The 14,178-nt window shown below is 39.0% G+C and overlaps 1 protein-coding gene across 1 annotated transcript; it reads left to right on the plus strand.

The window, feature by feature from the left end:
* Window positions 1-1,036: 1,036 nt before the first annotated feature.
* Window positions 1,037-10,703, plus strand: LOC135086917 (uncharacterized). The gene is made up of 4 exons (XM_063981741.1): window positions 1,037-1,123; window positions 6,550-6,684; window positions 7,589-7,788; window positions 10,670-10,703. Exons 1-4 carry the CDS (start codon window positions 1,037-1,039, stop codon window positions 10,701-10,703), a joined length of 456 nt encoding a protein of 151 aa, XP_063837811.1.
* Window positions 10,704-14,178: the final 3,475 nt, after the last annotated feature.

Consider the following 14,178-nt stretch of genomic DNA (forward strand, 5'->3'; position numbering starts at 1 on the left):
TTTGTGGAGAGTTTGAATGTTTTTGTTTTATTTTCACTGTATAAAGCAGCATCCTTTTGGAGCGCATTTAATACATGTATTATATTGTTGTTTTTACGTACGGAGTTATTTAACTTAAAATGACAGCCTTCAAGGAAATTTGTGGTGTGGTGTCGCTCTCCCCATCCATGCACACCAGATGTGTACTTTGTTCATTCCTCATCCATTGATTTTGAAAATAGTAAAGTAATGACACAATTTCGGGATAGTTATAGTATTCGGTCATAATATAGGACCATCCGTTTTCGATTTCTTCTTTAGGAAGAAAAGCTAAGCAGATACACAGTTTTACATGCTGTGTGGTCTCCTCATGGTCTAATAATCCGTGAAATCTTGCCTTCCTATAAATGGCTCTTTGGAAGTGAATGAAACATCCATGGATTTTAGCACTCGGAAATTCGTTAGTTATTGCGACTATTGTTGATATTTCAAAATCCAATGTGAATTTCAGGGGTTTCAAGTCTGGCACAGATTCCTTAATTTTTTTGAACATCATCTCATATGTACTTTTTTCTTTATTGACCAGAAGCGTGTAAAATATGGGCACACTGTTAGTTTCATCTGTGTTGTTACCAATATCTCCATGTATTGTGTAAATCTGGTTAAACCGTCTTGGGCAGCAATCAAATGTACTATCACAGAAGAAGTGGTGCACATTTTTTATTTCATTTAAAACTATATCTGATACGAATATGATGATCCTGTCGCCATTTTCATTATAATCCTAATAATCAAGTAACAAATGTTTTCGGAAGATTTCAGGTATAATGACTTCTTCTGGCTTCGTAAATTGTGTTTTTTTAACCTTCAGGGCTGTATTTCGTCATTTTTGTATACCTTTAATATTTTTTTAGGTAGGAATTTTCTCACTTGACCTTTGTGTTAGCTACAGAAATGAAAATATGCTTAGCTTTAAATACAAAACTGTATTTCAGATCACTTAGCAAAAGCTAGGTTACAGAATTATATCCAAAAACAAGATATATCGAAAAACAAGATGGCTAACACCGTTGCTAGGCTGCAGTCCATAGACCATGGCCTGGCATCGGTGTTACCAGATCTGTCGTCAAAATTCTCCCCCCTGGTAAGAACCTAGGTTCTTACCAAAGAAGCTACGACGACAGGTCTAGTTTAACAATTTTACGCGCAGGTCGACGTAGGACCCCTGCGCTAGTCCGTACGTCAGCCACTTGCACGATCCCGTCTTTTCCAGGGAACACCTTCTCGATCCTACCACGAGGCCAAACACTACTAGGAAGATTTCCATCACAAATAAAAACCAAGTCCCCTTATCCAAAGCCGTAAAACTTCTATGGAAAAAAAAACTGACGGGTGACATGACATTATTTACATTATGAATTTGTGATTGTGAAAATTTACAATGCAGAAGTTTATGATGGAATTCTTCACATCCGTCTACTCCGCATGGCTTGGCCCTGCAGTACTTGTAATTGTGCTTGCCCTTACGTAGACATTTTGAGTAAATTTTATTTTCGCGCACCCATACTACCCGATCAGATACGTTTAAGGCTACGAACTTCGGGCACGAAATAACCAATGCATTGGGATGAGTCTCAACTTTTGGTAGGCTTCTTATTGAATTAAGTTCATTAAGTACAATTTGTTAAGGCCTAGCAAATCGCGATTCTAAAGAAAGCATTACAGGCTCGGGGTCAGTAGCACATAGCAAGAGGGCAAGCACCGCCTCTTTGGCATCCCCGGACAAAGCATTGCGTAATCTTATTATGTTCTTGCCTGCACTGAAATAGGCTTTGGTGTCATGGAATGACCGCTTAAATAAAAGCCAGTCCGAGACGTGGCCACTGAACTTGGGAAGCTCGGTATTACAAAGCTTTATGTTCGGTTTAGCCAATGATACCAAAGCTTCTGCCAGTTTCGTGATGTCACTTACCAGGGCCTTGTTGTCGTTACCATTATTGCCTTGGTGGGGACACGAATCAAAGCGCAGGGCCTCTCTGTGCAGCTGGCGAGTGATCTCCGGTGAACGTCGTGAGGCGTCGTGCACCTGCTCTGCAACCGGGGCAGGATGCACGGAAACATCAACCTTAGGTTACAGAATTATATCCAAAAACAAGATACATTATCGAAAAACAAGATGGCTAACACCGTTGCTAGGCTGCAGTCCATAGACCATGGCCTAGCATCGGTGTTACCAGATCTGTCGCCAACACTTTGTAAGCCTGCAGTCTTCCTTTCAAACATTTTTTGTATGGAGCCTAAATTGGTTGTAACTTCTTCTTTTAAGTCATAATAACAACTTTGATCTTGTTTCCGAAAAAGTCCGGCTGACACTCTGGTTTATGTCCTTTTTGTATTTGAACATTGTCACTTTCACTCGTCAATTTAGCAGAACCACCACATCCGCCGCGTCGTTTATTCACACATATCCACACACTAGAATTTACATTATTTCTGTGAAAATAATACAAAAATCCAGCGTGTAATAATGTTTTTCCCCGAGTCTATTTTTAACTATTTCGTAGTTACTCGTCATTGTGAAATGGCACACTAAACTGTCTTATCAGTTGCATGTTGCATTCCTTTTTATTGTGTCTTGACATAAAAAAGCGCCAGCACAACATGTTAAACATTTTCGTTGTAAAATCGCCCGTATTGCAACTGCATAAGATACAGCAGTTGTGCCCAGTGCACCCTCTTTTGTAGTTTTAATTAGTATTTATGGTTTTATATTGATTTTGTTTTTCTATTGTTTGTAAATACTACAATAAAAAGGTTTGATAAAATTTCCTGAAATAAAATCGTGCATTATTTGTAAACGATCCCTTAATTTGTCAAAATGTGACATGTTTGTAAAAATGACAGTCAGTGAGTGACAGATGGCAGAAAATGCCTTAAAAAAGGTTCACATAGTTACAAGTACTGTAAATTTACCAAAGAGGTTTGCAATGACTGCAAGCCCCGAAATCATCACAAACTGTTGCACAACTTAACTTCGGTAGCGCATGCAGCAGTTGGCGATGATCTCGGGACTCGTGATTCAGATTCTTCGGTAAGTCAAAATTCTCTAACAAACAATCTGACCTGATTGCTTACACTAGCTTACCTCCTGAATCAAGTAAGAAATGTATCAGGCTGATTTTGAAAGTTATAGCTGTTACTATTTCGGGACCGTTAGGTAATGTCGACACATACACCTTATTGGATGACGGCTCGACAGCCACTTTCATCGACTCTCAGCTGTGTGAACAGATAGGTTTATCTGGGCCTGAAGGTAGGTTCAGCTCGATTGTGTCAATGTTTTAGGTAAAAAGGTCAAACCAATTGAAGAAAGTAAATAAAAGAAAATTCATCATGGAAGGAACGGATATAGCACTCGCACGAGTCACATTTTTGGAGGCGTCTGCTCGTTTGCCTCCTATCACATAAAAAAAAAAAAAGGCAGCCAAAGAAATAGAAAATTGGGAGAACGTAGTCTTTTTAGACGAGACTTGGCTCAACGCCAATCACACAGTGGGGAAAATGTGGACTGATGATGCAGCACATTCGTCCACGAAAGTGCCAGAGGAAATATGAAAGGGTTCATACCTAATACATTTCAGTAAAAAAAAAAACAGGAGACTACCACAAAGAAATGAACGCCGACAAGTTTGAAGAGTGGTTCATTACCCAACTTTTAGAAAATTTTAAAGAGCCCAGTATAATCATTTATGGACAATGCCAAATATCATTCAAGGCAACTAAATAAACCGCCTTCACAAAATGATAATAAGGCGACCATAGTGGAGTGGCTGAGTAAAAACAATATACCAGCCGACTTATCAATGCTGACAGAAAAATTAGTTCATCTGTTAAAATTACATGAACCACGGGTGCCCACTTATAAGGTTGATGAGATTGCAAAAGAACATGGTCGGCTGCCGCAATACCATTGCCAGTACAACGCCAATGATTGATTTGGGCTCAAGCAGAAAGTAATAAAATGTTGAATTCATTTATCTTTATTTCTGTTATCAAACTCATGAAGTCAAAGCACCACACATTACCAAGAATTAAGCATAAGTATTAAACCGAATTATTTTTGTTATTTTCAGGGTTTGCGGCAAAAAAATAACACGTCGCCGCCGTTCACAGGCAACAAAATGATGCAATTACTTAAGAAAGCCTGCAATGATCACATAACCGCGGAAAATTGGAAGAAAGTGGTAGAGAAAACCATTAAAATAATCGTGGACGATTACCAGAAATATGTCCGCATAGATCGAATTAGGGACTAAGAACTGGTAATTTCTGTTGGTGTCGCCGATGATTCCGACACTACAAGCGAGAGTTATTTTTCAGACTAGCTGTGTCCGCGACTTCGTACGCTTGAAAATTGTTTGGATAATATTTCCCGTTTTTGCAACATTTTTCTTTACGGCTCCGCCCCTATTGACTGTAGCCTAAAGCCTTCCTCGATAAATGAGCTATTTAACACAAAAATAATTTTCATATCGGACCAGTGGTCCTGTGGCGAAATCTATCGACAAGCCACTACATTCATCAACCAACAGATGGCGCTGACATCTACCATACTATGGCACACGCCACCGCGCCTACAAACCTGCATTAGAGTTTCTACTGAGACTAGTATAAATAGAAAACCGAGATGGTTAACAACTGGACCTTGGTTCCCGAGCACATCACCCGCTCGGAAGGAAACATTACACCTTAGCTTCCTTATTGTGGATCCCCGGCGTGATGGGAACACGCAACCTCCATTACCACCATCTTCGCATCGGCCTCCGCGATCCTCACCACCATTCTTCACGTCATCAGCTCCAGTCTCTCAACAAGCCAGCATCCAGCCTTCAAGAGACCATCGCAGACCGCACATGATCTTCCTGGTTCCTCAGCAGAAATCGTAAACTTACTCTAATGTTACTCGCTACACTTTGGCAACAATTTATTTTTTCCTGAACATTTTTGAATAGGTACCTATGGTAAAAGAGCTGGCTTAAAAAAAGAGCTAGCCGTATTTTGGTGTCCCGCTGTTACGCTTCCGTTTCATTTACAGAGGCAGGTGATAATAAAACGATAAAATTCTTAAAACGTCATAAATTGTATTCAAAACAAATTATTTACTAAACGCAAAACATTAAGTCCCGACGGGCGCGCTCGTGACACTCGACTGATATAATACCCGCCTGCTACTACACGCGCTATTCCGTTCACTACAACGATCGCTACTCTATGCTACTATTTATTTCTTTGTAATTTATTGTGTACCACTAAGAATATTCACGTTTATTCCTTATCCAGATAGTTAAAATTCGTAGGTATAATTTTGAATTAAGATTATGATACTCAATAGTTTATTAAATAAAAAATCTGACGAATAAAAAGTCGATTAGATTTCTAAAGAAAATATTCTCGATTCGAAAAAATATCGATTGGGTTTAAAAGGAGCACCTCACTAAATAGTCTGTCTACCCTGTAAGTGCGAGCATGTAGGCAAACAGTTCATGGGCTTAAGGTGCTTGGCTTGAGCTAAATTGTTCGAATTGTTTAGCAAGATTCTCAACTTTAGAAATATGCTGAGCGATGGCGATGCCATCTGTAGGTGACATCTTATTCTGATAGAACTTTTCATGCACCATCATTTTGTTTAGCTCAGACTTTTGTTCATAAATCGATTTCAACTTTATCATCACTTCTTTGGCTGTTTCACAATTCTCTATTAACGACATCTGATTCAAATCCATTGACGATGTTAACAAAAACATGGCCATCCCATCGTTCTTGTCCCATTGAGTTGTGTCACCCACCCTGGGCTTCTCCTCGTTAATATTCAAGCCATTGGCCTTTAAGGCACATTTGATTTGAAATTTCAACTGCTTGAAGTCTTGCAGCCGAAACGTCAAGCCGTGAGTACATAATGTAACTCATTAATAAACGTCGTTAGGACCCGTGTCTTACTATAATTCCACTGCATGCAGTTGTCTGCTGACTTTATCAAAGAGACAAGGTTCAAAATATAAAAACTATCATGGACTTTGTATGGGAGGTCCAAAGATTTTTCATATTTCAACACACGTTTCTTTGAGCAAGTTTTTCATTATCCCAATTTGAAGCTCTTAAGCCCTGCAAAATATTGGTCGTAGTTGATTTTACACCATGTATAAGTAAAAATTAAAAGTTGTTATACATTTTTTAAAGTTGTAAATTTACCAATTGCATATTTTTCCTTATTATTATTTTCTGCAAAATTTGATTCGCATACAAAAGTCCAATCATTATTGCGCTTTATTTTGTTACTATATTCTAGAGTTTTATAATTCCATATGCTGACGTAGAAGAAGGAATTTAAAAAGTATATTAAAAAAAAAAGCAGTGTTGGATGCGACCACTCTATCAACAAAGGATAAAGAATCTGGAAGTGATAAATTACGAAATCAACTACCGAACGCCACAGTTTTTAAGATTATCTTTGGAAGAATTCGAACACTTAAATACAATGATAGAACCATTTATTAAACAAATGAATACTCACTGGCGCACGGCAATAACGTCGAAGGAGAGACTTGCAATATAACGTTACGATATTTGGCTACCGGAGACTCCTATTCCAGCCTACAATACACATTTCACGTATCAAAGCAAACAATATCAACAATAATTCCAGAGGTGTGTGATGCCTGAGAGCTATTAAGGACATGGCACAGGTAAATATGAACAAAATTATTTAAATTATTTTTTATTCATTTTTATTTCTTATTTTTAATTTTTTCTTTTTACAATGTAATTATCAAAAAATAAAAATACATTATAAAAACAAAAATCTTAAAAATAGTTAACCCGCTGGCAGCGGAGCAGGGCCCAAGCTACCGGTGGTCAGGAGGAACCTCCAGACAATTATTTTTATTATTAACTTTGTTCATAACTAATAATAGTGAAAGAACAACACAATCATCAATGACAGTTGCTCACAACAGATTCAGAATATTAAACTACATCCGTGTCCAAATCGCGAATCAATTGTGTAAGGCCAGAAGAAATGTTACTAGAAGATGAGTCGAGAACTGTGAAGTGAAAAATCCTCGTCTGTTTTCAGCATTACATTCTTGTATTGATAATTGGTTGAGGCGATCCATATCAGCTTCGTTACTATTTATTGTATGTTTTTAACTGTCGTTAAAGTTGTGGCATCATATTTTCTTAGTTCAGCTGCTATATGCATGCCAAAAGCAACGTAAGGATCATTACTACTGTCAATTTGTTTGCGCTTTACTTCTTATGCATCTGCTATCATTTGATTTTAGCATCATACTCGGAGTCTTGGTATGTCCTCTTCTTGGTTGGCTTTTCTTTTCTTGACGAATCTCGAGTGTCTTGTTCCGAAGTTCCTTGTACCGAAATGCCTTGTTCTAAAATGCCTTGTTCTCGAATAGATTGTTCTGTATTAACCGGCTCTGAGGGTCAGCCGCAATCCTGAAACAAAAATAACAAAATAATACTGTCGTACTGCTGAGTCGTGCCCTTTGGGTTAAAGTCTACTAACATTACATAACGTTATAAAAATATTTTTCAGCTACTAGTATCAGAGCAAGATTGGAAGGCAGTATCTAAAGACTTCGAGGAAAAATGGAATTTTTCGCACACCGTTGGAGCGCTAGATGGAAAACACATAACTATTCAAGCTCCTATTCATAGCGGCACTGAATATTTTAATTATAAAAAGTTCTTTAGCATCGTGTTATTAGCATTAGTAGACTCAAATTACAATTTTATGTATGTTTTGATTTTGATTTTGATAAACACTCTTTCACCGATGCCACATCCCGCCAAAATCTCCGCTTCTATTATGTTACGCTGCAGAGAAGTAACTTTCAGTATGGTACCGTTGCATAATTTTGGGGGACTTAAAGGACATCATCCACGTTTCATATATTTTTGGTCCAAAATCAAAAGTGCCGGCCAACAAAAAAAAGTGCTGTATTCTGACAGAATACGTCTGCCTTAGCATTTGTTACTATGGCACCAAAGCCGTAGCTCCACTGTGCGTCGAGTATTTGAGATCTAAAAGTCATCGATTATTCATACATTTTTTGTTCAAAATCAAAAGTGTCGGCCAATAAAAAAAAAAGTGCTGTGTTCTGACAGAATATGTCCGCCTTAGCATTTGTTACTATGGCACCAAAGCTGTAGCACCACTATGCGTCGAGTATTTGAGATCTAAAATTCATCGACAATTCATACATTTTTTGTTCAAAATCAAAAGTGTCGGCCAATAACAAAAAGTGCTGTCTTCTGACAGAATACGTCCGCCTTAGCATTTGTTACTAAGGCACCAAAGCTGTAGCACCACTGTGCGTCGAGTATTTGAGATCTAAAATTCATCGACGATTCATACATTTTTTGTTCAAAATCAAAAATGTCGGCCAATAAAAAAAAAGTGCTGTATTCTGACAGAATACGTCCGCCTTAGTATTTGTTACTATGACAAAAAAGCTGTAGCACCACTGTGCATCGTAGTATTTGAGATCAAAGTCAGTCGTTTCATATATTTTTAGAGCTCAAATACTACGATGCACAGTGGTGCTACAGCTTTGGTGCCATAGTAATAAATGCTAAGGCGGACGTATTCTATCAGAATACAGCACTTTTATTTTTTGGCCGGCACTTTTGATTTTGGACCAAAATGGATGATGTCCTTTCTCAACAAAATAATTAGGACGCCAGTAAAATTAATCTTGTGAGCTGGAAGTCCAGGAGCGCTCAGGGAATTAAGAAATTCAACGGAATAATTGGTAGCGTCATTTTGTTCCATTACTCTGTTGATAGAAGTGTACTCAACTACTTTTCCTTCAACTTTGTTGAGTATATCCATGTTGATTCTTACGACTTGGTCATTTGCGGAGTCAAAATTGCTCTTTCACAAAGCCATAAGTTCTCATGACTTGTTATTTGATTTTCTTCACCATACACGGAAGAGATAAGTTCTTCAATTGAATTGACAGTCTAGCAGAGATTTTCAGTTCTTGCCCAATTTCAATTTGCCCTTCTTCTTCCGGATATGTCCCTTCACCAATTTTTAGCAACAATTCAGAAAATTCCTGCGCATTTGTGTTACCTCCTGTTCGCGCCCTCATGTTCACTGTTAAGTGCATCCTTTTGAAGTGTCGCCAAAGACTTGAGCTCTTTAACCTTTAACCGACGACGTGCGGTCTCACAGACCGCTCCGGTTTTTGAATTTTCTGGATTGCAATGTTCTACTTACTCCCGTGTCCTGAGCGTCTCAGTACCTTCGAGTTTAGTTACCCATACGCCATTACAGGTAGTGGTTACATCAATGAGGGCAGTTTTAATAAGATAATTCGATTCAAAGTTCAACAGCGGTCTGTGGGACCGCACGTCGCAGACTACGTAACATTTTTGTACCATACTAAAACTTGCGTTTTTGTTTTAGACGACTGATTTTTTTTTTAAATGATGGATCCTGGGCCATCACAACCTAGAGAAAGACATTTCCTAATGATATATTGATATTAGGACATAATATTATGTAAAAGATGGTAGTCTGTAAAAAAATACTACGGAACGGGTGGTAAAGCAAACAGTGACATGATTATTGACTCTGACATGCCAAATCAGCCTGATGTCATTGCACCAGCTGCAAAAAAGACGTACATTTTAGTCTACCTAAATTGCAAACGAAATTATCTTACAGGTGTTACCGAAAATGCTTGAAATGCGGTAAAAAAATATATCCAGATTATGCCTAATGTTTACCCTACGTCAAAATTTTTTTGTGCATGTAATGTACGTATCATTTATTTTTATTTTATTCATTATGTTCACTTTATTTAGGAAAAAGTATAGTTTTTCTTGATTTGGTTTAAATTTACAAGTTTTAAAGGTTTTATTGAGCTCTAGTGTAATTTCAATGAAATTTAGGGTCAAAAAAGTATTAGCCATATTGAAATAAATAATATACTTATTTCCTCACAAATTATTAGTAGGTATGTTTATTTGTAAAACTATAATGTTCTCAAAAAAATATAAAACCAATATACTTTTATACAAAAAATGATTATTTTTTGAGTAAACAGTATAGCGGTCCCACAGACCGCACGTCGCAGACGACGTGACAAAAAAATCACGTCGTCGGTTAAAGGTTAAGCATGCTCTTAACTCGTCGGTTTTTGTTCCCCGTAGTACTACTGGCAACGTTTGTTTGATTTTGATTTTTTTGCTTCTAGAGATACCACATACTACCACATACAGGATGTTCACTTATGCCCAAATCTATAGGGATTTTAAACATTGTATGAGCAGTTTTATGTCTCCTTTACTTTGTTTCAATTTATTGAGAAAAAATACATTAATTATTTTTATTTTTCTGTTCAATCATCATCTCAATCTTTGAATATAAGCAGTTATCAAACATTTAAAAAATACTCTATTAGGTTTAACTTTAGGATTATTACTGTTTATAAAAATATAGAGTCGATAAGCGTGGCTGTAGACCCGTCGTCTAGTAATGCAAACGTATCAACACTACCAGCAGGCCCAGATACCGTAACAGCCACAACCTTTAATAAAGGACGTAATGCAGGATTGTCGACTACTAACGTATCGGTTGCGTTGATAGCTACTGTTACTACTACAGGTTTGGATTAGATGAAGTTAAAGTAGACGATTGATCGTTAATATTAGCGGCCGAAATGTGATTGGGTTTGAAATTTGGATCGTGTAATAAAGTATGTTTAGCATCGCAACCTGCCTGACAATTTAATTTATTTATATGGCACGTTTTAAAAATATGAAAAGCTCCTTTCAGACACCGGTGACAGATTTTTTCATTTTAATAAAATTCATGAGTTTGTTTACAAAATGAACAATTTGTCGATGTCGGATGATTCGAACTTATTAAATGCATTGCAGGTGCCTTGGAAGTCGTACCTGAAATTGACTCGGAGATGTTATGTGTCCGGTGGTGAATGAGGATCAGTACTGTTGTAGAAAATTCAATAAAACTTGTATCTACGTTAATCTTTAAGACATAAGAAAGATATATCTTTTTGAATTATCCAAATCGGACCATTACTTACGAAGATATTAAGTAATAAACATAGACCGTTTTTGCCGCTAAAAGTCAACGTACGCAGGGCCGCGTGACGTCATTATATCCGAATCGAGCGCAGCCGGCGTACTATTGGGATGGAAAATATTTTTTTCCAGCTAAACTATCAGTTTTAGAAAAAAACTTTTAATAACATTTATTCATCAAAATAAAGTAACCTATCGACCAGTAATTTTTAAAAATAAAAATTGTGAAAAATAAGTATCGCTATGTCCAAAAACCACATTTTCATAGGATTCGATGCAATGCGGAGACGCGGTTGGGGTGAGTGTAACTTAATGATTGTTTGTATTGAACATAATAATACATAATATGATGCTAATAATACCCAGTTTCTGGCCTGGGGGGGAGGGGATAAGTCATACCCAGCTTATAGCCTGGGGGGAGGGGCAAGCCTTACCCAGCTTCTGGCCTTGGTGGGAGGGGGGGAGAGGCAAGTCATACTCAGTTTCTGGCCTGGGGGGGGTAAGTACCCAGCTTCTGGCCGAGGGAGTCATACCTAGCTTATGCTTATGGACTGGGGGAAGGGGCTAGCCTTACCCAGCTTCTGGCCTGGGGGAGGGGGGGGGGGGGGTCAAGTCATAACCAGTTTCTATGGGCTGGGGGGAGGGGCTAGCCTTACCCAGCTTCTGGCCTGGGGGGGGGGGGGGGGGGTATGTAATACCCAGCTTCTGGCCGAGGGGGAGTCATACCCAGCTTATGCTTATGGGCTGGGGGGAGGGGCTAGCCTTACCCAGCTTCTGGCCTGGGGGGAGGGGGGGGGTCAAGTCATACCCAGTTTCTGGCATTTCTGGCATGGGGGGGTGTCATACCCAGCTTCTGGCCGAAGGGGAGTCATATCCAGCTTATGCTTATGGCCTGGGGGAGGGGCAAGCCTTACCCAGCTTCTGGCCTGGGGGGAGGGGGAGGGGTCAAGTCATACCCAGTTTCGGGCCGGGGGGGGGGGGGGGGGGGTAAATCATACCCAACTTCTGGCCGAGGGGGAAGTCATGCCCAGCTTATGACCTGGGGAGAGGATGGGGGCGGGGGAGTCATACCCAGCTTCTAGGCTAAGATTAAATAGATTTCCAGGAGGGAGCAGCTGTCCTTTCCTGCAGCAGCTGGCCCGCCCATGGGAACGGCGAATAGATAGATAGGTAGGTACGTAGGTTTAACTCAGAAAAACTAAATAACAGGTAGGTATTGCGTGTACATCGAAATGATCTTCATAGCAATGTCTTGTAGCCTAGGCAGAGTGTATCTGCCTCAGCTATACCTTATTGTTAGAAGTAAACAGGGCCGGATCGTGAATTTGTGGGGCCCTGGGCTGAAACTTCTTATGACGTTGTCACGTAAAAATATCGTCCGTAAACCAACTTTACAGACTACTATTTTTTTTTTTTTTTTTTCAAATTATGGCTTACTTTTTAGCGGGATCTGGGGGCCCCTTGTAACCCCGGGGCCCTGGGCTGCAGCCCAATCAGCCCATAGGTAGATCCGGCCCTGGAAGTAAATAAATTAATACTTATACATTTTTATATTTTACTTGGAAGAAGACAACACTTATGAACACTTTATTTGAATAAATCGCCAAATATACCACCGCGGAGACCCCAATCGCGTCTCTGCGTTCCATTGAATCGTATGAGCGTATGGATTTTTTGCGTTATTTTTCACAATTTCTATTTTTAAAAATTACCTATCGATAGCCTACTTTATTCTGATGAATAAATGTCATTACAAGTTTTTCTCTAAAACTGATAGTTTGTCTAGAAAAAAATATTTTCTATCCACGCAGTACGCCGGCAGCGTTCGGATCGGATATAGTGACGTCATCGTCCCCGCGCCGGGCGGTCAGTGAACTTTTTTAGTAATTTGGCCATAACTTCGTCAATTTTTGTCGTAGAACAAAAATTTTTGGACTGTGTATTAAGGATTTCTTAGCCCTATAAATCTGCATTCACAGCTAAAAATCGAAATGATCCTCATTGGGCCCAGGGTCGTGGCGCGTCGGCCACCGCTCCAACCAAACTTCACCACTAAATCCACCTCACGAGATAGAAAGCGCGACAACATTATCTACTTTACCTTGACCTAAACCCTCGTTAGCAGCAGCAAAATCCAGCTTTCGTACGCGTAGCAGTGGAGTTAATTCCCTGAAAAGCTCAGGGGAGCGTTAGTAGTCTTGGTATTCTAGTAACTTAGTAATTTCAACACAGTTACGCATACGAGTGGCAAAGATTATCAGGTCCTGCATTACCGGACCTAGTCTGTGCAAGGCTTTGATAGCATTGACTTCCTGTAAAACAATTAGTTCAGGCCTTCTAAAAAGGCGCTGTAATTTGGTGCCAAATAATATTTTTTTCTTTCTTTCTTAATGTTGTTACGATTCTGTTATACGTTGGTTGTTGCTTCTCGGCAAAGGTGTGTAGTGCTTCAACAAGCTGCGTAACGTCAATCGTGCCACCCTCTCAGTGGGCACTACGACGGAGACGTCGTAGTCCTCTTTTCCCGTGGTCCCCCCATGTCCCCCTGGTGGGTCCAAGGGCATTTTGTCCTACCGTTCTGAACAGTATTTTCCAGTGGGTTTACGGGTAATTTATTTTAACCATGATAAAATCTATAAAATAAAATAGAAAGTGTATTCTTCTTGACATCAAGTTTAATTAAAACATAAGTGGAATTTGCTTTTTGAAATAAATTTGAAAGTAATTATCGTAATTTTTCCAGTGCCACACCAACTGAAATCTCACCAGTAACTAGCTCCATTTGTATCTCTCTAATGTAATCATCATTCTCAATTAATGATTTTGGCCTTGATCTGAAACGTTTCTTGTAATCAATGCTCGTTAATTTTGTTAATAAATTCAATAATCGTAACATGCTACTGTTCGACTTGTTCGATTTTTTTAAATGACCTGGCAATTGGTAGTGAAGCATAGTGTAGATAAATAAACAAGGAAATCTCACCAATGGGTACGGATATGTGGACTGATGTCTGGGATCAAATATCAAACGCCGAGTATAATATGTGTAAACGATGGTCGTGGACTATG

The sequence above is a fragment of the Ostrinia nubilalis genome, chromosome Z (assembly GCF_963855985.1).
Source record: "Ostrinia nubilalis chromosome Z, ilOstNubi1.1, whole genome shotgun sequence".
NCBI lineage: Eukaryota > Metazoa > Arthropoda > Insecta > Lepidoptera > Crambidae > Ostrinia > Ostrinia nubilalis.

Excerpts from the sequence above, each read along its gene's own strand:
- LOC135086917 (XM_063981741.1), top strand. The coding sequence starts at position 1,037 with ATGGCTAACACCGTTGCTAGGCTGCAGTCCATAGACCATGGCCTGGCA. Across the intron at positions 1,124-6,549 it reads CGTCAAAATTCTCCCCCCTG|CTGGCGCACGGCAATAACGT; the intron begins GTAAGAACCTAG and ends AATGAATACTCA. Across the intron at positions 7,789-10,669 it reads GACTCAAATTACAATTTTAT|GTTTGGATTAGATGAAGTTA; the intron begins GTATGTTTTGAT and ends TTACTACTACAG.